We start from the raw sequence: 25,785 nt of genomic DNA, 5'->3' as shown, positions 1-25,785 counted from the left end.
ACTTAAAAAAAAATTAGAAGTCTACGCTTTTTGCGTAGTTCTCATCGCTTTCATGGTTCTTGCGAGTGACATGAAAATATATTACCTTCTTCAATTATGAATTATCAAAATGCTTTGGTATTTCTCACAATAGAGACAAGTTTGTTTGATTTACTTTCATTCTGGATTGCCATTTGCCGGTGACGCGGGATGATTTTAGTCCAGTTTTCATGTTATTCTCCGCGTACACTGCAAGCAAGTAAACAAGACAAAAACGATCATCAACACACGCTATACCGGCACAGCCACAGCTTTCAGCAGTGGTCAAATGGCTGGAAGCAACACGACGCGACAGATCCACAATGTTACTGACATGTTCAGCAATACTGTGCAGTCCACCGGTTGGTCCGCCTGCTGTTTAACATCGTGATCAATTCCGTCGCTTGCTCAGTGTTGCTGGGCTAAAATCAGCTGCTGCTCTGCCGGTTGCGAATCTAGTCAGTTTTCAGGTGAGAGTCATATACGCTTACACGGTTGTATAATGAAGATTAAATTTCTGCAAGCTGGAGCTTCTATACGTGACTAATAAGAGTTTAATTTCCAAAAGGCGAGTGCGTGTGCGAGAGTCAGCTCGGTTGTATAGTTTAGTGTCGGCTGTGCTGGAAAAAGAGAGGTAGTGATTGGTTTCTCGGTATGCTTTAGCCAATCCAAGTTATTTACCAATTTTTCAATAGTTTTTTTTTGTCACGGAAACTCAACCACAAAAGAATTTTTGATCGGTTGATGCCCAAACCTCGATGATCTGATAAGAAATGACTGATATATGAACGCTCAAACCCTGAAGTTTAGATTCAACAGTGCTGTGTGTGTTAGGGCTCTATTGTTACACAAATAAGGCTGTGTGTGAAAAATGTTACTGTGTGAGAAACTTGCTTTGGTTGAATCGAACCACTCATAATGCCAATGAATAATGAATTATAACTGATGTTTTTTGCATGTTTTTGCACGCCATTCGGTTACATAGATTTGCTTCAACGAAAGCATTACAGAATACGAAGACTGGATGCTGATATGACTCATGAATGGATTTAAATGCAGTGAAGCGAACCTGGTATACTTTAATTTGTATAATAAACATTCTTAGGTTATCGTGATCTTTTTTTGACGTTGACTAACGTCTATATCGAAGTTAGGTACCTGAATTTGAAAATCTAGTAATGCAACCAGGGAAAAGTGGTCAGGTTTTGAGCGCTCATTTTTCAGTCATTTATAATCAGGTTTTCGAGGTTTTGGCATCAATCGATCAGAAATTCTTTTACGGTTAAATTTATGTACCAAAAACAAACTATTGTTTGAGATACACTATTGAAAAATTGGTAATTAATATCGATTGTCTAAATCATACCGCGCAGCCAATCACTACCTCTCTTTCCAAGCACAGTCGACACTAACGGATACAATCGATCTGACTTTGTTGTTATTGTTGTTGTCACTTTCTGTTTCCGATGTTCATTTGCGTTCTTTGTCAATCCATTCTCTACTTAGCCCCTCCTTCTATCTAACTAACTGACGAAGACTTGGTATAAAAGGTACCGTTCGAACATTTCACCCCATCAGTTTCATTACTAAACCGTACAGGTTACATACGGACGCTAGGTGTTAGCAGCTGAAAGAAGGAAAGACAAAATAGTACCGGTCATCTCGTGCCGGTTTCACCCGTAATGCTGGTGGCTGTTAGTAGTGAGCAGAATCATTTCAAATCGCCTGGAAATACGCGAAAATTTAATCGACCATTTTTTATTTGAATGAAACTTTGCACACGTATTTGGCTTAGCAAACTGAGCATTTTTCACAGGTGCAGAGATTTTTTACACCCATGAGTTACACTCTAAAAGGGCGTATGCCTTTTGGCATAGGTTTTATTCGAAGCATTGTAGCCCAGAAACCGTTGCTTGTATAGAAAAACTGTCTGAGAATTAAAATAACTGTGAAAGCAAACGGGACTGGTGATACGCTAGTAAATAAAACGCGAGGTGTACTCTTCGACAGTCAACTATAAACTGATTTATTCTCTGCATCAGAACACTGAGCCAGCCAGTTGTTCAGACAGGGTTGTATCCTAGGGTGGTCACCACAGTTCTCCCCCCTTTAGTTGAAACAATTTTTTTTTCTAAAAATGGCCAAACTTCACTGCCATATAGGTATTCATTTTTTTTTTGAATGCGGTTAAACATGACTGCCGCTTTAACTTTTTTTTTTCAGATAGTGGCGAAACAATACTGCCATAAACTCAAACTTATGTTTGTTTTAATATATAAAATCAACATCCATTTTAGGACGCTTCGGTCTACTAGAGCGACGCAAATTTTCTGGATGACAACTTGAACTTGACGGTTGATTCGATTGCGACCACTGTCGCGTAGATGGGCCCTTCTGGGGATCAACTTCCTCAGGCGGTAAACACGCCGATGTGCCGCAACCTTCCGAATCACAAACCATTGGATGATCGTCAGATGTGCCTCGGTAGATATACGAATCTGCTGCGAAACCAAGGAATCCGCCAGCATCGTCGTCAACGCTTTCATCGTCATCGTCATCGCGCGCTCTTTTCCGGTTAACACTCCTTCCTTCCTCCCTCGCAAAAATCAAACCGTGACGATTTCTGCGAGCTCCAACCAGATTCAGCTGATTGCGGTGCGCCAGATACACCCGACCTCCGACGGAAACCTGAAAAGTTGTTAAGGAAACACGTTTTAAAAATTTTGCTTCAAGCCATCGTCGAATGTCAGTAGGTTTGAAATTTTTAAAGTATACTAGATCTCCTGGGCGCAACTTGTCAATCCAGTCAGGTTTATGATAATCTTTGGTATTATATCTATACACAGATTTATCCACATTATCACGCTTCGTCAGATGATTCCTAAAACTATTCCTAGGATGGATTAAATCCAACAGCGTTTTGGGTTTATAGATAAACAGTCTCTCTGAAGGAAAAGAACTACTACCTTCTAAACATGTATTCCTGTAACCAAACAAAAAATATGACACCAGATCTTCTGTGTTCAAACTAGCCATCTCCGGATCCAACAAAAACTTTTTCAAACCTTCTTTTACCACTCTTACCATACGTTCTGCTTGTCCGTTACTCGAGGGGTTATACGGAGGACTTTTCATAACCTTGATACTGTGTTTCTGAAAAAAGTCAACAAGTTCTTTAGAATTAAACGGCGGTCCTCCGTCCGTAACAACTACGTCCGGCAACTCAAATCTAGCAAAAACGCTGATAAATTTCGACTTCACACTACTGGCATCTGTACTAAACTTCATGTACTCAAATTCAAGCCATTTTGAAAAACTGTCGACAATGACCAGGAAAACTTTTTTGTCGAAATAAAAGAAGTCCGCATGAATGCGGGTAAACGGTTTTGTTGTAGGGATACAGTTAGAATGTGGTACCTGCTTTGGAACAACATTCATTTGACAACACACAGAACAAGTTTTAACAAAATTTTCAATGTCAATACTCATGCCATGCCAATAAACTGTTCTTCTGGCCATCTGCTTTATTTTGGTTATTCCTGAGTGATTTTTATGTAGTAAACGCAGAATTTTCTTTTGCAAACTATCAGGAATAACGACACGGTCTTGGTATAGCAAACAACCCTCTACTACTTTCAAGTCTTGGTGTTGTGCGTATACATCTAAAAAAACTTCGATCTAACTTCTGTGGCCAACCATGCTTCATGTAGTAAACAATTTTTTGCAAAAACGGATCTTTTTGTGATTCACTCGCAATCAAAGCATGGTCTAACGGAAACTCATTGGAAACATTCAAACACTTTATGTATTCCTTTTGCAGACTTAACGGAACATTTTCAGGAAGAGGAAATCATGAGCAAAAATCTGCGTTGCCCATCTTTGTTGACGGCCTGTAAACAATGTCAAAATCGTAAATACTCAGTTCCATTACATATCTCTGCAGACGCGTCACAAACAACGTATTTTTTCCTTCCTTCCCGAAAATTCCAATCAATGGCTTATGATCAGTATACACAGTAAACTTTTTGCCAAAAAGAAACTTATGAAACTTTTTGATGGTGCCAACAACTGCCAATGCTTCTAAGTGCAAAATTGGGTAGGATTTTTGTGCATTTGTTAAACTGAAAGAAACAAAACTAATAGGTCTTTCCTCATTCTTGATTTGATGTGCGATTACGCCGCTTAACCCATAACTACATGCATCTGTTACAACGACAACAGGTTTCCTCGGATCATAAAACTCTAACAGCTTCGAACTCAGCAACACCTGTTTACAGTCTTCAAACACTCGACTACAATCTGAGTCCCAGACAAACTTAACGTCTTTTTTTAATAAACGATACAGACAGCTGAGGCGTGAGGACAAATTGGGTATGGACTTCCCGTAGTAATTAACCAAAACCAAAAATGCCTTCAGTTCAGAAACATTATTCGGAATATTAGCTTTCCGAATAGTCTCGACTTTTTCCGGGCACGGCAACAAACCTCTGTCGCTCAAAATGTGACCCAAGAATGGCAAACTTGAAACAAACCATTTGAATTTTTGCAGATTAATCTTAATATTGGCATTAGAAAGACGCTCTAAGACCAAATTAAGCTTCCGTACACAGTCCGAATAGTCCTTGCCTGCTATCAAAACATCGTCTAAGTAACAGTAAACTCCGTCGATATCCTTCAAAACCTGATCCATGATCCGCTGAAATATAGCCGCACTTGAAGAAGCACCCTGTGGCAAACGATTGTACGTAAACAAACCTTTGATTGTGTTAATCACCATGATTTTTCTTGACCTTTTTGACAACAATAGCTGTGTATACGCACCAGACAGATCAAGAGAACAGAAAACCTTCGCGCCAACCAAAGAAGCAAACAAATCCTGTGTTAGTGGGAGCGGATACACATTAGGAATCAAAACTTTATTGATAGAAACTTTACAATCAATAACCATCCTAATGCCACCGTTCTTTTTCACCACTTGAATTACGGGTGACGCCCACTCGCTCGAATCTATTGGTGTTATGACTCCATACTTTTCCAAACAGTCGAGGTGCTGTAAAACCTTGTCCCTCAACCTGTATGGAACGTCATAAGCACGCTTAAAAACCGGTGTATGATCTTTTAAAACTAGATCTGCTTGGAACCCTTTAATTGGCGTACATAAAGATTTATCAAAAACATTGGCAAACTTTCTCTGTATCTCTGCAACAATCTGGTCCGGGCAAACTGCCAGTTGATTGATGCTGCTTCCAAACGCCTTCCTCCAGTCAGGAATGAATACATCCAGCCAGTCTCGTCCCAACAAAGGTGTGAAGCAACTTCCACTTCGCAAAACGATCAGTTGAACAGTTTTCGCTTGGCCGTTAAACTCAACTTTTACTGTTATTTCTCCTTCCACCTTCAACTTACTGCCATTGATCACTGCTAATTTCTTGTCGCACGTCTCTAAAGGTATGTGATCGAATTCCCCCTCGTACATCTCCAAACTGATGACGGAGACTGCAGCGCCACAATCAACTTCCATCTTCAACCGCAAGCCGTCAACGAAAACGTTACGGAAACACGGTTCGTTGATTCTATTGACTGATGATATCATCAAACAGCCCATGTCGTCGTCATCCGAGACGGATCTATTCGTACGACGTCTCAAACTTTTCTGGTACTCGTTCAATTTTGGCTTTGCTGCTGGAGAATCGACAAACTTCACTGACTTTTTCTTGTTTTTCAAGTCGTAACAAAAACGACGTGTATGTCCACTTCTACGACAGAAATTGCAAAACAGATTTCGTGACTTTGAAGTGGAACGATTTTTACGGTCAAACGAAACTGATCGGCTTCTGCTCCTTCCTCTGCTAGGCTGACGACTACGTCCACGCGAGCGATCTCGGAAATCAGACCGATTGTCCCGATTCCCAAGCCTGTTCAACACGCTCGTATGGCGCGAACTGGAATCTCGAGAGATCATTTTCACCCTCTCTCCTGCTGCTTCCGTATTCGTGATGAGTTTCTCCGTTTTTGCCAAGGTTAGATCGTCCTCATCAAACAAACGCCTTTGTAGCTCCTCATCGCGGATTCCACAAACCAACTTATCGCGAATCGCCATGTCCTTAAACTGTCCGAATTCACACAACTCTGCTTGGAGCTTAACAGCTAGTATGAAATCCACAGCTGTTTCATTCGCCCCTTGTTCGCGTTTGTAGAATCTGTAGCGATGGATCAAATCGCTTTCCGTCTTGTCATACCGTTTTTTAAGAGCATCCGTAATCTCCTTAAACGATAAAGCTTTCAAATCCTTGCCAGGGAAAAGAAGCTTTATCTCACTGTAGACTTCCCTGCTACAGGTAGCGAGAAACGAAACATTTTGCTCCGCCGGATCAACCACTTTATGATGCGCAAACACCCAGTCCAACTGCTCCAGAAACTGCGCAAACGGAATAGTACCAGGAACGTACGGCTCGATTGATTCACTAACGGCATACTTGACATGATGAAGCAAAAAAAATTGACAAACTAAAACTTGTACTAGTGTGCAAAATTACAAAAATATTTTTTTCAGTGTATATTTCACTGGTGCGATCAAATCAAAACAAACTGAATTTGATCTCCACACAACTCAACATAAAAAAAACAGCTGTGAACAACAAAACACTTTTGCCTATTCCGCTTCGTGCGGAACGAAAAACACAAGCAAGAAAACAATTGGTTTCGGCGGTGCGATGAAGCAGACAAAAAAAATGCCGTCGATGATTAGTGTTAGTGCTGAATCAAACAGAACTTACATGCAAAACTTTAATATGCTGCTGTTTGATTATGGTAGTGCAGCAAAAACTTTGGCAAAATCAAAAATGGCTCTTTTGCCTATCCGATCACGGTAAAAAACAAAATGAAGCGCAATTCCTCCTGCGTGCTAAACAGTCGAAAAAGGCTGACAATCGCACTTTAAACATGCAGTTAAAACAAGATAAACTGTGCAACAACTTACGTGGTCGTTGACGCAAACCTGTTTGATTAAAATCAAAAAACTTGTTAAAAGTAAAACAAACCTGATTTACCAGGATAAACTTTTTTTTTTTAAATGATTTTTATTACTTTGCGGAAAAACACTACTACCGCTTTTCAACACTAGCTCTCCGCAAACACTTGGCGGGGCAAAACTTATTTATTTTTCTGTCGCTTTTCACTCCAGCGGGAAACAAACTTTCGGCAAACTGAATGCCGCGAAACCACTTCACCAGCAAACTTAACGCCGGAAAAAAACTGTTCGTAGGCTACGGAAAAACTGTCGCAAAACCAAAGAAACCGTTCGTACACACGCGAATTTCTAAGAAAGAAAAAACCGATTTCCTCGTCGCCACTAAAATAACTGTGAAAGCAAACGGGACTGGTGATACGCTAGTAAATAAAACGCGAGGTGTACTCTTCGACAGTCAACTATAAACTGATTTATTCTCTGCGTCAGAACACTGAGCCAGCCAGTTGTTCAGACAGGGTTGTATTCTAGGGTGGTCACCACAAGAATGAGTTGTAGGGAATTAAAAATGCACCATAAAAAAATGTACACTGTACAAAAAAATTTTTTTTGACCAGAAAAATTAAAAATAAACATTAAATTTCAATTTAAAAAAAAAAGAGTTGAATTTTTTTCTTATTTTTTTTAAAGAAACTTAACGTTAATACGCAACTTTTAAAAAAAAGTCCAGGATGGAGAAATGAAAAATAATTTTTTTATGGTAGATTAATTTTTTTATGAAAATTCTAATTTAAACATTTTTCAAAATATTTGTATTCTGATGATTTTGAAAGATGCAGAGAGTCATTTCAAATCAAAAAGCTCTCGGTAGTTAACATTCTAGAGGCATTGGTTTTCGAGTTATTTCTAATTTAAGCTCGAAAAGTTATAATTATTTGGGAAAATACACGTCTTTCTTAATTTGTCCATGGTTCTCCAGCAAAAACCATACGTTCATTGGAATGCTTGATCAAAAATATACTAATAAGAAAAAAATTCAACTCTTTTTTTTTAAATTAAAATTTAATGTTTATTTTTAATTTTTTTTGGTAAAAAAATTTTTTTTTTGTACAGTGTATATTTTTTTCATGGTGCATTTTTAATTCCCTATAACTCATTCTCAGACGGTTTCTGGGCTACAATGCTTCGAATAAAACCTATGCCAAAAGGCATACGCCCTTTTAGAATGTAACTCATGGGTGTAAAAAATCGCTCCATCTGTGGAAAATGCTCAGTTTGCTGAGCCAAATACGTGTGTTTCATTCAAATCAAAAATGGTCGATATTCGACCATCGGTGATTTGGCGCGATCTTGCTCTAGTACATGGCTACTGCAAAATACTTAAATGGCTGGAATTCTGGAAGGACTAACCAGTAAACAAGAATAATCGGCAACTGGCACCTTTTGGTGCCTCGAAGTTTTGTAATAGAAGCGTTGCAATCCCCTCTACTTTTTGTTTGAATGGAATATAAGAATACGGTAGTCAACGTCATGCGGTCGTGTCTTGAATACCACCCTCCTACTTTTTTTTTGCGTATGGCATATTGACTTTTCATTAAATTTTTATTCATGTTTCGTGCAAAAGCTGAATACATTACGTGGAAGGCTTTCCCTTAATTCTTGCATCATTTTTTGCCAGACACCCTGAAAGAATCAACTTTCTTTTTCTACCTAGTTGAAGAAATTGCCAAAGAGATAAATATTATAATTTACTGTTCTGAAGAATGTCATAGTACCGAAAGGAAACCGAACGAACTGCACGTTACGGTTCGCAATCTGATCCAACCTGTGTCTAGTAGATTTTAGGCCAGGAATTCATGCTTCCACCACGGTAGACAGTGATTTTTTACGACTCCTTTCGTTCTATCATTTTATCGTCAATTAGCAAATAAACATGCAGGCAGACACTTCGCGTACAGCATACAAGTTGGCAATAATAGACATACTAACGCGCAGACAGCATATGGGAGCGCTCTCGATGCGATGCGTTACGTACAAACATCTATCGTTATGTGGTGCCCCCGTGGAAGTGAAGCGTGTCCGTGCAGAGTGTACCAGCTGGGGGGAGGAGGATAAAGACGGGCGGCCCTCCCGAAGAAGACAACGCACAAGGAAAAACGCGTGAATTGCTTGTCGTACATGATCGTTCCCGCTACCCAGATTTGCCACTGCCCACCGAGCGCTCCGACGAACGATTTCGACGGACGGAATGCCGAAATGCGAAATGTTGAGTGAAAGAACAAAAAAAAACACAAAATCGACCGGAGCGAAAAATCACCCAGAAGCGCGGCAAGATTTTGCAAAGCCATTCTGCGTCACTTCTGAAAGTGGTGCCTTTACAAGCAAACATACGCGGGCACCGACTGAATGAGAGTATTCAAAATATGCGGATCGGGTTCGTTTTTCCTTCGTTTTTATTGACTCATCCACTTTCACTGTCGGCTGGGTGCTTGGAGACGTGCTGCTGGATAGTGGAAGGACGGTTAATCATCGGTTTTTTGAATGTCTACACGGCAATTACAACGTCTATTTTGAGATTCTGCACCGTGGACGTATAATGGCAGACATGAAGCTAGTTAAAATTGTTTTTGTCATGTTTGAGAGACTAAATGACAAGAGTAGGTGCTCTAATTATTAAAAACGAATTTGTGATTTTGTCCATTTCGATCGCACTATCCACTGGCGTTGCCAGGCATACCGCAGCATCGTCTTTGTCAGGCAGGCGTAATACGGGAACCCGTAGGAGTCTGCTTGATTGTTGCTGCTCTCGTCGCGCGGCTGATGGCTTGACACGGACCAATATTAGAGACATTAGATGCATCACAGCAGCAGCAGCAGCAGCGGTGATTTGTGATCCGTGTAATGTGCGAACATATTAGTGAACAAGTCAAAACTTCTTGGCCGCCCGACAAGTGCTCGACCCCGTGTCGCTGCCGCTGGGCTTGGGAGACGTGACATACGGGGTTCTGGTAGGTTGGAGTCGGTTGTTTGGATACTGTCCGCTTCCCGTGGTTGCTCGGCTAGCTTGGCTGGCGGCATAATAGACAGAAAGCTGATGAGAGCTATTATTTCGGGCAAGATGGATACGTTGGACGTGGCCCTTTCGACATCGTAAAGTGAGCGCGAATTGATGGCGAAATGAAGGAAGTTTAATGAACCGGTAGGAACCGGTGATGGATGACAGAATATGTTGATGCATGGGAGGTTGATGTGTTTACGTGCGTGTGCGTGTGTGTGCGACTGACATACCGACTTGTTTTGATTTCAACCGTGGGAACTGATCCAGAGGTCGGAGCTGCCGGATCACCGTTACGTGTAAACATAATTTTTTAATACAGTGGGTCTTGCTGAACCAAAGTTGCCGTAGACAAATTGTGCGTCCAAACGATTTCGGTCCTAATTTTTTTTTATATTTTTGAACGAAAATTTAGAAATTTTTCTTAAAGTTATAATTTGACAACTTTTCTCCAATTTTAGTCATTGTTTAGATATAACGATTTAAAAAATTGTTTGAAAACATCAGCCCTTTTCAAATGTTAGTCCAGATGAAATTTTGAAAAATGTAAAATGTGAGAGGATGCTGCCTGCCCTTCAGACGAGTTGGCGCGAGAACCGTCCGTAGAAAACCGATTTACTTAAACACCAACTGCTTCAAATATTCATAATTCGTAGAATTAAAGTTTTACTTTTCGGACTCCATCACAAAAAATGCGATTTTTTGTGATGTAAAAAGAAAATATGAAAAATATCAATGGAAGCTTCTAGTTATCTGAAGTCCATTGCCATTTAAATACCCAAAACAGGAGTAGACAAACCATGTCTAAAAATTGGTCACTATTTTAACTAAGTAACGAGAAAACTTTCTTTGAGCGGCAATTTCCGGAAGCCGAATCCAAAACATTACTTCCCTTCTACCTACCCGTGCCATTCCGACGCACAACCGAAACAACCCCCTTGAGCATTTCGATACCCTTTATTATCTTAACCAAAGCCGATTACCATACTAATGAGCTATCAGACTACAAATAGCACGGCAAGATGCAGCATCATCATTCGCAGCATCTGTCACCATCCTTGGTATACCGCACACAGAAACACCTTGGTCGCAGTTTCCGCACGTGGAAGCTCACGTGAGTGTCGTGTCGTCGCCCTGCACAGACAACCAAGAACAACAACAATCGAATCATAAAATTCAAACTTTCCTCTTGAACTCACTGCCGCCGACTTGCTTGGCCGGAAAACCATAAAGTTTATTGTTTAATTTCCTAGCCGTTGTTTTCTTTTCCGTGTTATTTCAGGACTCAACCCACCGCACTGCAGTGCATATGGAAAATCTAGCCGGAACGGAGACGTTGGATGACAGGGTGAAAAAACTACCATCTCCAGGATCGAGAAGCTAAAGATAGAACGGAAGGATAGTAAGTTTTGCCCTGCCCTCCTGTGTCAACTGTGTGTAGCGCAATAAATTTAAATATTAAGGCGCTCGTCGACAATTACTTCTAGCTTGCAGCTACGAGTCAAGGCTGTAAACTAATTACATAATTGAAGAAATCTCGCCGGGAGTAAGCAGAAGGACGGTGACCGCTCGCTCGAGCCAGCAAAGTGTGAAAGGATTCCGTGTAATTTAGTGCTGCTGGTTCCGGTTGAGAGAGATAGAGAGCGCGAGCGGAAGGACATGATATTCAGAACAATGCGGATGCAAATGGGATGAGAAAAAACTAGCCAAGATTATATTGAAAAGAAGTACAGAAGCAATTAAAGCAATTGGATTTTTGCCTTGCCCTTGTCAGTCGACAAGAAAAGCGTGAAACATTCAAGAGAAATCGAAGACACTGATGCACGTGCTTGACCTGTTGGCTACAGTGGGGGAGGTAAAAACGAGGGGGACAATTAAAACAGCCCGGGGAGCTTAGGTGGCAGGGTCGGAAATTATGTGATTTGCTACCGTTGAACCATAAGTCAGGAACGGAACGTGGTGGTAGACAATCGCGCGGCGAATGCACTTGAGGAAATTGAAAACAGCGATTTGACCTTTTTCGTAAGTTCTCGCTAGACATCGATTGCCTACCGGAAGGGGGAAACGATACGAATTGAACTTCGAGACTATTCCAAGTGATTAATTTTTGATGTCGAAATGTTCGCGCGAGTGGAAAATTGAAGAGACTGAAGATTTCTCGACGAAGCTTTGCGAGCAAACGGGAAGACGACGAAGAAAATCGTTAGTGAGAAATTGCTAATTCGTGTAAATATTTGAAACCTCCTTGGTTGGCGTCTTCCGCGGGTGCACAGCCAGCAAAGATGAGCGCCGGCAGAATGGATCGAGCTTCGGCTGCAGTTGTCGTGATACTAATCATAACCGCCACTACTGGTGCTGCTAAAGGTAAGTTGAAACATAGTTTTTCTCTCTGTTGTGGAACTGTATAGAATGGAAAACGGACAATCGTGTCATGTCTACAAACTGAGGTTACCCTCGAGGGTGTGGGTTAGTCGTGTGACAGCTCGAACTAACGGCACAGACTGCGAAAGACAACCTGGACAGGCGGACAAGATCCATACATAATGGATAGAAAAATAATCCTTCAATCAATTACCGGATGGGTATCCTTTTACATTCTTTCACTCCTTTTGAGGCGGCTAGTGCGTCACGCTGGTGGCTGCCATTTGTTAGTGAATTTTAACCATCGGAGTAGGACCAACATCTCATGACGAAAATAGGATACTTTTGTTTTCTCGAAACGGTGACATGGAATGATTTTTCCCAGGCCTTTTTGATTATTATGAAGGCGAACGTAAATGTACGATTCAATTATTATTTGTGGCTGATTGTTTTGTACTAGTTTTGATTTTCATAAAATGTGTACAAGATGGATATTTAGGCGTCGTACACGAGTCACGTAACGCTAAAAATCTAGATTCAAGACCCCTCCTCCCCTATGTAACAATATGTAACGTTTGATATGACTTCCCCCTCCCCTAAAATTACGTAATGCTGAATAACCTGACCTCCCTCCAAATTTTCAATTATGAGCAAACATCACAGTTAGGTAACTGTCTCAACTGCCCCCCGCTCCCTTCTCCAGCCCTATGTAACAATAAGTTACGCAGACTCAACTCCCCTACTCTTTTCATGCGTTACATAATTCGTGTACGACGTCTTAATGCGGTTTTCTTACGCTTTTCTTACCTGATATTTCACGTAGATTTCAAAATTTATGTGCGATGAACTTCAAGACTGGAATTTTGTTGCTTAAAACTGAAACATGTGGTAGTCCTAGGCATGTGGTAGGCAGCTCGTTTTACTTTTTACAAAAAAAGGACATTAATCGGATTATGTATTTTTTCCGTTTTCTTCCGAACACCTCTCTGGATAATTATGACACCAGATAAAAGCTGAATATTGATCTCCTCATTGCGGATTTCCAACTACAGATGCACGGGATGATTCTCGTTTCATTATCTTTAGTATCATTTTCGGCCAATTCGAACACTTCTGCAGCACCAACGCGCATAATTTTCATTACACAGCAGATGATGATTTCGACCTACCGCGAATTAAGCACAGCACGAGATGAACGGGACATTGTAGTCTTCTTTGACTTTGTAACCTTTGCCAGGGCCAGATAACATAACTTACAAATTCGATTGAACGGAGTAGCACTATGACATGACCAAAACTGCAACCCGTATAATGACCTTCGGAGAGGGTTAGCTCAACAAGCTGGCGATGCGGTTCAGGTGATAAAATGAGGCAATTTGAAAAAAAAAAGAGATGAACCGCACTGCACAAACATTGCGTGCGAAGTACATTAGTTTTCCGTCAACTGTCTGACCGGCAACAAGCGTATCGTTAAGATGGCATCGAAGACTAGCAGCAGTTCAGAAGTACAACTTTGGAAAATCGTTTGATAATTAAGTCATTTCTCAAACTGCCAGAAAACAGCAAGAAAACGAAAATCATCTCGCGTTATTTGCAAATGGTACTTCTTAGCGCCTCGAAATCATGTATTTGAAATTGTAGAACAGCGTGGGTGAAATTGAATTCTACTTTGGAAAAGGAAATTGTTTCAATAACTTTTTATCACTGTCAGCAACATTTTGGCGAGTGACAGAAGAACAATAACCGATTCATTGAATAATTTTGAGGTGCTTCCAAGTGCCATTGGTATGTCACAATAGTGACGCCGACAAGTTTGTCCAATATATCGTCATTACATCATCTTTACACACTGCTAGCAATCAAACATATCACAATTGAACACACGCTAGCACACGCACAATTAACCGTTAGCAGTGCCCAAACGACTGAAAGCAAACACGCCAGATCCAGACAAACATGTTCAGTAGTGCTACAGATATGCCTGTATGGCAGTGCTTCACACTCAGACGAGAGATCCAAAATCTTGTTCTGTGGAAGGTGATCTCCAAACAACAGTGCAGTTCTCTTATTCCCTCTACTGGTCCGTCCGCTATGAAAAGCTGCAATCGAATGAGCAGGTGTGGCAGCGAAACTCATACAAACATGTTATATTTGAAATCGCTGCCTGTTGCGCTGCGACTTGCCGCAGCTGTGCTTGCTGCTGCTCGATCCACTTTCCGGCAGCTATATGATCCTCTTGCAACAGTGCATGCCAAAATTGTGCATGCTACGTTTTATGCGTGACAACTGACAGTTGCGTACTCGAGCAAAAACAAACAAAAGCAACAACAATAACGTTTAATCGTTTAGAAAATCATCATCGTATGTATACTTTTGTATCGGTTGTGCTGGGGAACAAAGGACTGACACTGAGATTGCCTGATATGTGGCTTTGTTACCAGCTCTAATTAGTCGTCATATGCGTTTAATATGTCTCTACATTTTTCAAAAGTACAATAGTTTGCGTCACAAAATCTTAATTTTACACATTTTGATGGACGCACAGTTAATTCTTTAACTGATCACTGACAAAATCCGTTAGAAACGGACAGAGTTTTAAGTTTTCGAAAGTGGACAATTTTCGTGACGCACTCGATGTTTTTGGTTTTTCAATTTAAACCCCTTTGTTGCCCCCTTGTTAGACGTAAATCTACGCCAAAAAATGTGTCATGAATTTAGACAAGCCAAACTTGATTTTTTAGATTCAATACTTTTAGCTTTTAGATATCCTTTTTTGGAACTTTTTCTCAAAGCTTACTTGGATATCTAAGTTTAACATTGATTCTTTTGGGCTCCCCACACTGAAATTTTAGGCGTCCTCCAGACTTGGTATTTCTCCTCTGAGAATCGCTAGTGTGTTGGAGAATGTTTTTCACTGCGCAAATAACTACTTTCACACTGGTGAGCAAAGCGAGGCACTTACTTGAAGAGAGTAGCGAATTGTGTGTATCTGAGTAGCTAGCCAAAACCACCACGGAGAAATCAAAACTATCTCTCCAAAGAGATAATAAACTGGTGTGATTTTTTCACTCGAAAGGACAATACGTGCATATTTTTTTTTCGGAAAAATAGAATTGCTATCCACAACTTTGCCTAAAACGTCTTACCGATCAAACAAACCGTTTTGACTGAAAATTGTCGAGCCTTGCTGAGACGCAGATTCCGTCCTTTGATGGGCGCTTAATGTTTGATTTACTTAACACGGCCGAAATAATGTTATACCTACTTAACGGGGAATTCACACTTTGAACTTTATAAGAAGTAGGATTTTGCTCGAACCAATCAGTTTACTAGTGGATGGTTGGAAGGACTGTCCCAATTTAGTAGCAGAAGGTAGAAACATCGGTAGCGGTAACAAAAGTGGCAGCGGATACTAGCAGCGTAGCAGTAGCGGTAGCAGCAGACTTGCCAAGTTTGTTTTCGACTCAAACAATCATTAGGCCGGCAGGAGGTGGAACACAGATGGCCATTTGCCCCGGTACGATGCTGGCCTAACAAACCAGTCGTCGTAGGTTCGAGTCTCGGCTCGGGAGAGACTATTAGTGTCAGTAGGATCGTAGCGCTGGCCCCGCAATTATCCTGTACATCAAACAGTGGGCTTCAAATTCCGAATCGGAATGTAGCACCAAGGCTTTGCTTTTTCGGTGTTTCACGAAGTGACCCTCTGTCTCGCCGGGAGAGTTTCACACTAAAACCAGGACGTTGATTAGCCGCTCCTGACATGGTGATCAGACGCTGTTTCCAGCCGCACCATCTTGGTGAACAGACGCTCTGCTTGGCGGAGACCACTGTATTGTCAGAGCGCGTTATTTTCTACCGTCAAGGTAGAACAGAGAAGCGATTAGCATCAGAACCAGTTTTAAATTGAACAACAATTGGGTCCTAAAGTTTTAAACGGTTTTCTGATTGGCGGAGACGTTACCAACCACACTAGGCCCCCGCTCAGTGAATCGAACTGGCATATGCGAAAGAAAATCAGCATCTTCTCCATGCCAACCACGCTTGACGCCTGGGTTCGAATCCCACCGCCGACATAGGTGTCGATGGTTGTGAGGTGGGGTGATCCGCTCACAACCAACCCAACTGGTCTAGTTTCAATCCTAGCCAACACCGGGAAATTTACTGAGGCGAAAAATCTCTGGGATCACGCCTTCCATCGCATGAGGAAGTAAAGCCGTTGGCGCCGGTCCGTTAATAAACGGGTTGTGAGTTAGGGTCCTGGGTGTGGAGTCGCCTCCCTGGGCGTCGGTGGTTGGCCACAACAGTGGCGGAACTAGACCGACGGAAAATAAGCGAGAATAAAAAAAGTGTTTTTTTTCTGACTGTTAAAACTTGTTTGCGCCGAGAGTTTTTGTTGCATTTCTATTCAGTGTTGTCGTATTTATATATGTAATATTAAAAACACTATATATATTTAAAACACTTTATTTTTATTCTTAAATGTGGAAAAACGAGAATACCAATGCACAGTGGTCCTAAAAGGCAAAAAGTGGAAATCAATTCCATAGCGTCTTTCACATTTATTCTAAATTTTGATGTGTATTCGTAACAATTGTTTGTATGAATATGAATGACCTTAATAATCGAAAATTGTCGAAAAATATGAAATTTTACCAATACTAAAAATAAAAAAAATCTGTTGTAAACAAAAAAAAATAAAAAAAAGGTCTTTTTTGTGTTAAGAGATGGTGGATTATTTTACTTTGCTAAGTTGTAGAAGATTACAAATTATGAAATTTTGCAGAGCAAACAAAATTTCTATCTTCATTGGGAACAAAGTTATAAAGTGTACTCAATGAAGTTACTTAAAATTTAGTTTTTTGTACTTAACTTTTTTGAGTACGGCGAGCATATGTTACGGTAGGTTTTCATATGTTAAAAATACTACATAACTTTTTGAGAGATAGAGGAATGGATTATTTCGCAAAATTTTAGAGCATTTAAAACATGAAACTTTGCTGAAATAAAATTCCTATCTTCATTGGGTACAGAGTTACAAGTTTTTCATATAAAAGTTACCTGAAATTTAGTTTTTTGTACTAAACTTTTCGTAGTTGCATTTTACAAGAAAACTTTGTCCTAAGAAGTATTGAGACAAACGGACACACGTTTTTGTCCAAAACATCACTTCTCTCGGATTTTTCCTTGCAAACTTATTGTATATTTTAGCTTATTTTTACGATAACTTTACTTGCCAGAGTGTTATTATCATCAGTGCAAAAATTCAGCCATGCAATACCCAAGACAAAATGTTTCACCAATGTTTCTAATGTGTCTATTATGGAACCGGACTTATTGTACGCAAAAAGAAACTGGGGTCCTTAATATGTTTCATTAGTCGCACGTTAGGATTGGATAGTCTTGAATAATTACCTCCAACATAAAATTTAACATAATATTTTCCATTAAATTCAGTGAGGTATTTGATATGTTTATCAGTATTTGGAATTCTGCTCACAAAATATTTTTCATTGTTCTTAAAATAAAGAAAGACGGATAATCCGCCAGTCGCAGCGGAAACGTGTTTGTTTAGTTTTTATCGTTTCAAATTTTCTGAAAATTTATTACTCTGAGTTTTGCTGTGTGAAAAAACTGGCTCGAGAAAGTCCGCTTTTGATTTTGATCAATTTTGGCATCTCATTTTGATACCGCTTGCCGTTTGACTTTCTTTTTCGTTCTGAAGAAACAGTTAACGGTGAAGATCTTTTGCTTTGATTTTCAGCAAATTTTATAACGTAACCGTGAACACTAGGCGTGAAATATTTCATCAGAATATGACAGCTCTGACAGGAGAATTTGAAAGGTTTCATTGGATGTAAAAATTGAAAAAGATTGGTTGTAATTTTCGATGAATTTCGCTAATAAAATGATTGTTATCTGCATTGCGAGGCTGGTGGCAGGTCTCTTTTCATAGACTCCCTAGCTGCCTCCGAAGTTGCGCCGATGAGCATTAGTATTGAATTTACAAGTTAATACAACTATTCCAATTGGTTTGAAAATATAAATATTCCATCTTCGAATATTTTTGATACAAATTAAGCTGTAATTATATAACAGACATGATGGCTGAAAAACCGTGCTAGGACACTTTCAACATGTATACATTTGCGAACTGCGGAGAACGACAAAGTTTCATGGATTTCAAAATCGCATTACCTTTCATTCGGCAACAGATTAGACAGGCTGCATCAAAGACCAGCAGTCCCAGTCTGTGGCCTGTGTATATGTCGATTCACGGCTTGAAAGCGTATTCAAAAAACCACCCAAAACCAACTCCACAAAGAACCTTACTGTGGTCCTATTCAGCAAACCCATGATTCGGCAGATACGTAAAGACCCGTCCTATTTCACTGTGCCGGGTGGCATCGCAGCCACACGGCAGTAGTTTTCATTGAGTTAGACGACCGAAGCTCCACCGAACCAGCCTTCCGGCTCACCCGGGCGCATTATTCTCTGGCAGTGCTATTGGAAAACCGTGAACTTAGACGTAAGCGGATTAAAGCGGCTGTTTGATGTTTGATTAGGTGGAAAGTGAAAAGTCATTTTCGGAATGGCAGATTTATCTCTCACCTCTCGTTGTGTGGAACTCGAAATGTGCCAAACTTTCGCGGCTATAGATTCTAGATTCGGAATATGCGTATGCTTCTGCTTTGGGTTATAATGTGAAAACTAGTTTCAATACTGTTTGTGATTTCGATAATTGATACTCTGTTGATTGACTGAAAGTGCGTAATCTCACTTTCAATTGATAATGATTTGTGTGAAAACTGCAATGAGTATGTAATGTTTAAAGGGGGAAGATTCCTTCTGCTACAGGAAGATCAGAAGTAAAATTCTATTTAAATATTCTTTAAACGAGCTCAGAGAAAGTAACTTAATAATTTTTTAGAAACAGAAATGTAGCACTTTTCAAAAGATGGTCATGTGACCATCATATGATAAATCTCATATATCGTCGTCATACAACAATTAACGTTGTCGCTGTGATGGATTTTCAACTAACACAAAAAAAAATACATTTCCATAATTCATTACCCCCAACACCAGTCACTTTCAAAACATCTCAACAATCTATCCCAGACCGAGCAGATTGAAACTCAACCTGCAGACAAAGTTTTTCCCATTTTTCATTATCATGTCATTGTTTTGGGGTTTCAACCAACTCCCCCAATTAACTCCGCTCGTCACCATGACAATCGACACTGGATACTCACCTAGCGTTGTACACGCGTCAGTCCAAAGTCGTAGGCACCTTTTTTGGATATCGATGCTTGCCAGCTCTACTCCAGCTGTATAGAAGTACCTACCCGGTTGCGAATCGGAATTGTAAATTTTGAAATCGACTCTATCAATAAAGAGTGTGCCCTGTCCCGGCCAATCCGTCGTCCATTCATTCGATCCCACGGCCAGTCAATCAGTCTCGTAGTCAATATAAACGGGCGGCGCGGCAAAGGCTGAGGGATGCCGGCTCGGTATTAAGTCTTCACTGATGAAAATTGCGCATCGATAGCCGAAAACATAAAGCCACTCGGGCGGAAAATATTATCCTCTTAATAGAAGCCGTTGGAAAAATGTTAAATGAAAACTCTCTCGCTATCAAATGGCACGTTTTGTCTTGCACATAATACCGACGGTCTACATTTCGCCCCCCCTTCCCAAACCCCTTCCGTTCTTTGATGGGTTTTCATCAATATGACATCATTTGCAGCAGCAGCAGCAGCAACGTGTTCAGTTGACGATAGTCCCGAATCGAACCAACATTTTCGCATCATAATTGAAACCGATGGTCGGAGGTTTATCGTAATCATCGTAATTTTGTGGATTGAATTGGGTGCAGCTCGCCCCATCATAGGAAAATATAATTCATGGTCAGAAGTAACAAAATGAATTTTTAATTACCGATGTACGAATGCAGATGCATCGGGCATGATTTTACGCGGATTGAAACGTGTTGAAGTTACTTTCACGTGTGCACAGTTTTTACCAATTCCGACAAAACTAACCTGGTTGATGACGTAGTATATAGTATTTTGTATTTAATCCATAGTCATCACTGAATATTTGTGACAAGCAAACATTATCCCACTTCACACAACCATGGTCAACCACAAATGGAACCTGCTTGTCTCTTTTTTTTACGTAGTAACAAGATGTGGCGCAAATTTTGACAGAAAAAAAAACTGTTGGTTCGCATAGTCTGAGTCTCTTAGGGAAAGAGTTTTTTTTACGTTGTGTTCTGGCATCTGTTGCTGCAGTAAAGAGCTTTTCCCCCGCGTTAACCCAATTCCGCAGCGTTACGATAGCGCATTTTGGTGTGGAAATTGAATCCTGTTGTACCAGCCCATTCATGAGAATAGCGATGTCATTACAGTCACCAAGCGGGAGGGATAAAGAGAAAGAGAGAGAACATGTGGCCCATTTGGGTGGCCCGAATCAGCCTGCGGTGGATGATAAATTGAAATCGGACGACCAGCCGGCCGGTCGACCGACGCGTGTTCGGCTGGCAGGTTACATGTACGAATGCACGAAAGCTTCTACACACGATCCTGCCGATGGGAAATACGGATTGTATTTTTTTCCTCTCTCTTTACGTGTATTACATTGGCAGTGGGAAAATTTAAAAATTGCTTTTTTCAACAGTTAAATTTTGTAGGCGAAATGATACCTTTGATTGGATTCAGTCCGCTCAGTGCAATGTTTGAAATTACTTGCTTTGTTGACCTTGGTTTAATTTTGCTTTATCTGCTTGCATTTTCCCATTTTTCAAGTTTTATTCTATATCCTTTGGAGTTAAATTATGCTGGTGTGTTTGAAATCCAAATTGATCATCTATGAATGTGTTGAACTTTCAATAGATTGTATTATTCTGTTGAGAGCTATTTTTTTTAAAAAAAAAGCTAGAACTAAACCAAAATTAAACTGAGAATTTCAATCTAAATGGTTGAAAGTAATTACGTGTTAGAACGAAGAGTTTCTGCATTTTTTGTTGAATGATTGAATTTCTTAGGTTAAACCATGGACTGGACTTTCAATGAATTCGAACGTTATAAAGCACAGTTTCAAAATGATTGTAATATCTCAAAATATCTCAGAGTGAATCCACCCCAAGTAACTCATAAAACTTTAGCCGTATAGAAAAACTAAATAAAAACGAGTTGTCTAGAGCTATGAATGCTCTGCAAAAACAAACGTTGCTGAAATAGAATAAGAACTGTATCTGAGACACGATCACATTATTGTCGTAAGACTAGGAAAATTAAACAAATTGAAACTGTGATTTGATCCCATCGAATTTTGCTGCATAAAAACAGTATTGTTATAATCCGACCTAAATCGAGATTGGCATATTGTTCTGTGAACGCAAAATGTATTCAATAAAATTCTTCAAACATATTTCAATATTTAATCGTCTTAATAAAGACGGTTTATTTGTGACTTCCTTATAGCATAATATCGAACTATTCGTTCTTACTGTTTTTATTTTCCAGGCTACCAACATAAAATGAGTTCTGTTCTCCTTCAAGCCACAGCCATTCAACATGGAAAAGCAAGATGTTTTTTTTTGCTGAGCCCGGGCAGGAAAGCATAACAAAATCATAACTCATCAATAACGTATTCAGCTATGAGGACTTATTGTGTTATTCGAAAGATATTCACGTTTCAAACATGCATATGAAAATATCATAAAATTTTGATATCATATCTCGCTATGCCTTCAATAAGATATTTGAGTTTATTTTAAAATATATCATTAAAAATAAGTTTTTAAGTGAAAATTGTTCGTTATAGATTATTTATTGTATATCAGTTATGCATTCAGTGTTCAATATGTTGAAAATATATGAATCGTGCATTTTCGTTATTTTTAATGCAAATTATTGGTTTGTTATTGAAATATCCAGCTTTGTTATTCATATAGTCTTGGAGGAACAATATTTTGGTATTATTTCTTGTTATTTTACCAACTATGTAAACCATATTGAGATCACAATGAGGTGTATTTCCAATATCTGGTTGTGATATTATAATGATATTTTCTCCTGCTCGGGAGTGGCTGAAAGTCCTTCTGGCTACCAACGTGAAATGAAACATTGGATTTTCGTGATCGCTTGAATTTTTTCTAATGGTGGAATTTCAACTCAACTTTTCGCCAGTTTACTATAAAAAATAGGCTCAGGTGTTCAAAATATGGTAAATGATAGCAAGACATCTGAATTTTCTTTCGAATAACAGCAATTCCATGCCAAAAAGGTTTATCCGATTATTTTTGCTTCGATCATGCTCGAAATCGCTATAGTTTTATAGTTACTAGGGTGACGCTTTTTGTTATAAAGTTTCCCAAAATATGTTTTTTTTTCTAAATTTCAAATTTTCTAATATTTGCAACTTTTGAGCCGTTCAACAGATTTTAAATATTTTGGAGGGTTCAAGACTCAGGGGGTTTCATAGGGTTTCATTGTTTGATTTTTTCAGGTTCCTCAGGGAGTTTTAGCTAAAAAAATCAAATTTTTACTGAGGTTTGATTTCTTAATCTGAGGTAGAATTCTTCTAATCTTTAAAGTCTATCATAACCACCATGCGTCTCCACTGGAAAAGCTACTGGAATATAGTATCATGATACAAACCGCATTCTGTAAGTTTGTAAGGTTCAAGACCCAGGCGACCCTACCGTTTGATATTTTTGCATTGTAGTAGCTTTTTCCAATGGAGACGCATGGTGGTTACGGTGAAAAGCTGTTTAAAAAGACAAAAAGTGGTTTGAATCATTTTTGTATGGTAATTATTACATCAAGTACGATTTGATATTTTTTCTTGGAAGGTCCATTATTCACTTTCAATTTTATACCGAAACATTCAAAATCGGTCAATCCACTCAAAAAAATTATTTTTTTCTATTTTTTAAAGTCGATTTTTGGGCAACGCTGTTTCAAAAAGTTTCACCTAACGACCAAATAAAAAAATTCCAGGTCAAAAAAAGTTTAGAGGAACAATAAAAATCGGATAGTTTTTTTTACCATGAGAACAGGCTTGTTATTCTCTTCAATACATGAACGTGAAAAGAGTTAAAATTCACTGGCATGAGCGCTGCATGTAGCCATTTCATACAACAAAATACTTTCTTCTGCTTTGTGCTGTGGCTTTGCCGCTCTCAGAAAAAAGTAACTTACTTGCTACTTACACCACAGCCGAGCGGAACAAGACCGGCGAATCACTTTCTCCTATAAGAATGTGATGCGGAGTAGCGCACATTGTTTGCAATGCTGCTAAAACGTGATCGAAATTATTTGACCCGAAAAAATTTTTTTTAGAGCCTCAGTGTCTTCAGTAGAGTTGTTCCATTAATTATTCTCCATGTTATAGAAGTTGCAATTGTGTGATTATTCTACTTAAAAGTGAGGGACGAATTTTACTTTTCTCAATTTGGAATATAAAAATCCACTTTGTTCGATGAAGTTGTAGCACATTTCAAAAGAAACAACTTTGTCAAAGACAGCATACTTCTGCCTATCTATTAAAATGAACTTTCGTGGAGTTTTATATCGATTACCCCCAAAAACGAATTGTTTTCAATTCAACTTTTCAAAGTGATTTTCTATATTTTTTCAAAGTTCTACAATATTGTTAGCTATAACGTAACAAACAATTTCTCTGAAGGAAATTTATGTTTATTTCAGATACTTTGTGGTTGTTGATGATAACTTTTCGCTCAAAAAAAAAAAATGATTTTGAAGCCGTAGTGTATTCAGCAAGGTTGTTTTCTTGAATAATTTCCCTTTTATAGTACAGGTCGGACTCGATTATATATAGTCTACGATTTTTTTTTCACTATATATAATCGAATTTTATACATAATCGAATCAGAGACACATATTTCTTACAAGAAAAAATATATATTTTGTAGTTATTCCTGATGTAATTGTTGTCAAATGTAAAGAAAAATTTTGATCAGTGTATATTGATTTGTCAACTCGTTTGAATTTTATTTCTCAAATATTTATTAATTTTTATTTTTATCTAATTGTTTTTAAATTATTTTAAGACGTTTTTTTTTGTTTTTGAAATTATTTTTGTTTAGGTATTTTTATTTAGGTTGTTTATTTTTTTTTTTTTATTTTTAAATTTTAAAAACAAAATTCAAATTTTCATTTTTTTTTCTTCATTTTCATCACGCGTTACGGATTTTATAGATGTTCTTATGACGCATTATTTGAAATAAAAAAAAATTGCCACTATATATAATCGAGTCTATATTATATATAATCGAATCACATATAATCGAGTCTCTATATAGTCGTTTTTTTTTCTTCATCTATAATTTATTTGACACGGCACAAATACAATTTTATGTTTAACGGCGCCAATTATATCTGGTAGCTTACCTTCTAAAGTATCTTAATAACTAAAAGCAAATTTTTTATCCTCGCTGGCGACTACGAGCTGAAACTAAATCTTACTTAAAGCTAGGATGTTTTGCATTAAAAGCACTGATTTGTTGCTTGATGGACTTCCACTGTCATAGGTAAGCAGCATATTCAATATGTTCCGCTGCTGGGCTAAGATATTACGGACTGGCATATTGGGTTGTCTCCCTCAGGCCCTGAGAGTATCGTGCGGGTCTAGTTGCTGTTTCCGGATCCGGGGTCTTAACGTGTTCTTGTCGTTTGGTTGGATGTAGGCGGAAGGGAATAGGATTAAACTGGGGCGTGGATGGATTTCAGGAAAACGTATATAAGGGACATGTAGGATAGGTCACGGCTCGCCAAGACATCACGAACAGGAACAGCCGGCTGTCTACCCTCGGCCTGAAGGGAAACTATTAATTTAGACCTGGCGTCACGGTGTACAGGGCATGACCAAACAACGTGCTCTATGTCGTGATAACCTTCACCGCAGGCACAGATACCACTTTCCCCGAGCCCAACACGACGGAGATGCGCGTCAAATCTATAGTGATTGGACATGAGCCGGGACATCACGCAAATGAAATCCCGACCTACATCCAACCCCTTGAACCAAGGGTTCGTCGATACTTGTGGGATTATGGAGTGTAACCACCTTCCCAATTCGCCTCTGGTCCCAGCATTTTGCCAACTGATGATCGTATTCTGACGTACAAATGCGAAAAATTCATTAAAGGCAATTGGTCTTTCATAAATATCACCGTTTGTTGCGCCCATCTTAGCCAAAGAGTCCGCTTTCTCGTTACCCGGTATCGAGCAGTGAGAAGGGACCCACGCTAAGGTAATCTGAAACGATTTTTCGGATAAAGCACTCAGATGTTCCGTATTTTCCCCAGGAAATACGGAGAGTGCTTAACATCTTTCATTGATCGGAGAGCCTCAAT

General features: G+C 39.3%; 1 protein-coding gene across 2 annotated transcripts in view; it reads left to right on the top strand.

The window, feature by feature from the left end:
- The window catches only part of LOC129726430 (roundabout homolog 2-like), a 224,132-nt gene that overhangs the window by 41,128 nt on the left and 157,219 nt on the right, over positions 1 to 25,785 (top strand). For both annotated transcript variants that reach the window (XM_055683111.1, XM_055683112.1), the window contains exon 2: positions 11,323 to 12,404. In XM_055683111.1, coding sequence (XP_055539086.1) covers positions 12,323 to 12,404 — 82 coding nt within the window. In that variant the 5' untranslated portion in view covers positions 11,323 to 12,322. The remainder of the gene's footprint in view (positions 1 to 11,322; positions 12,405 to 25,785) is intronic.

Source organism: Wyeomyia smithii, chromosome 3, assembly GCF_029784165.1.
Source record: "Wyeomyia smithii strain HCP4-BCI-WySm-NY-G18 chromosome 3, ASM2978416v1, whole genome shotgun sequence".
NCBI classification, from domain to species: domain Eukaryota; kingdom Metazoa; phylum Arthropoda; class Insecta; order Diptera; family Culicidae; genus Wyeomyia; species Wyeomyia smithii.
Note: the sequence above shows the minus strand (reverse complement) of the source record. Positions and strands in the feature narration are given on the sequence as shown.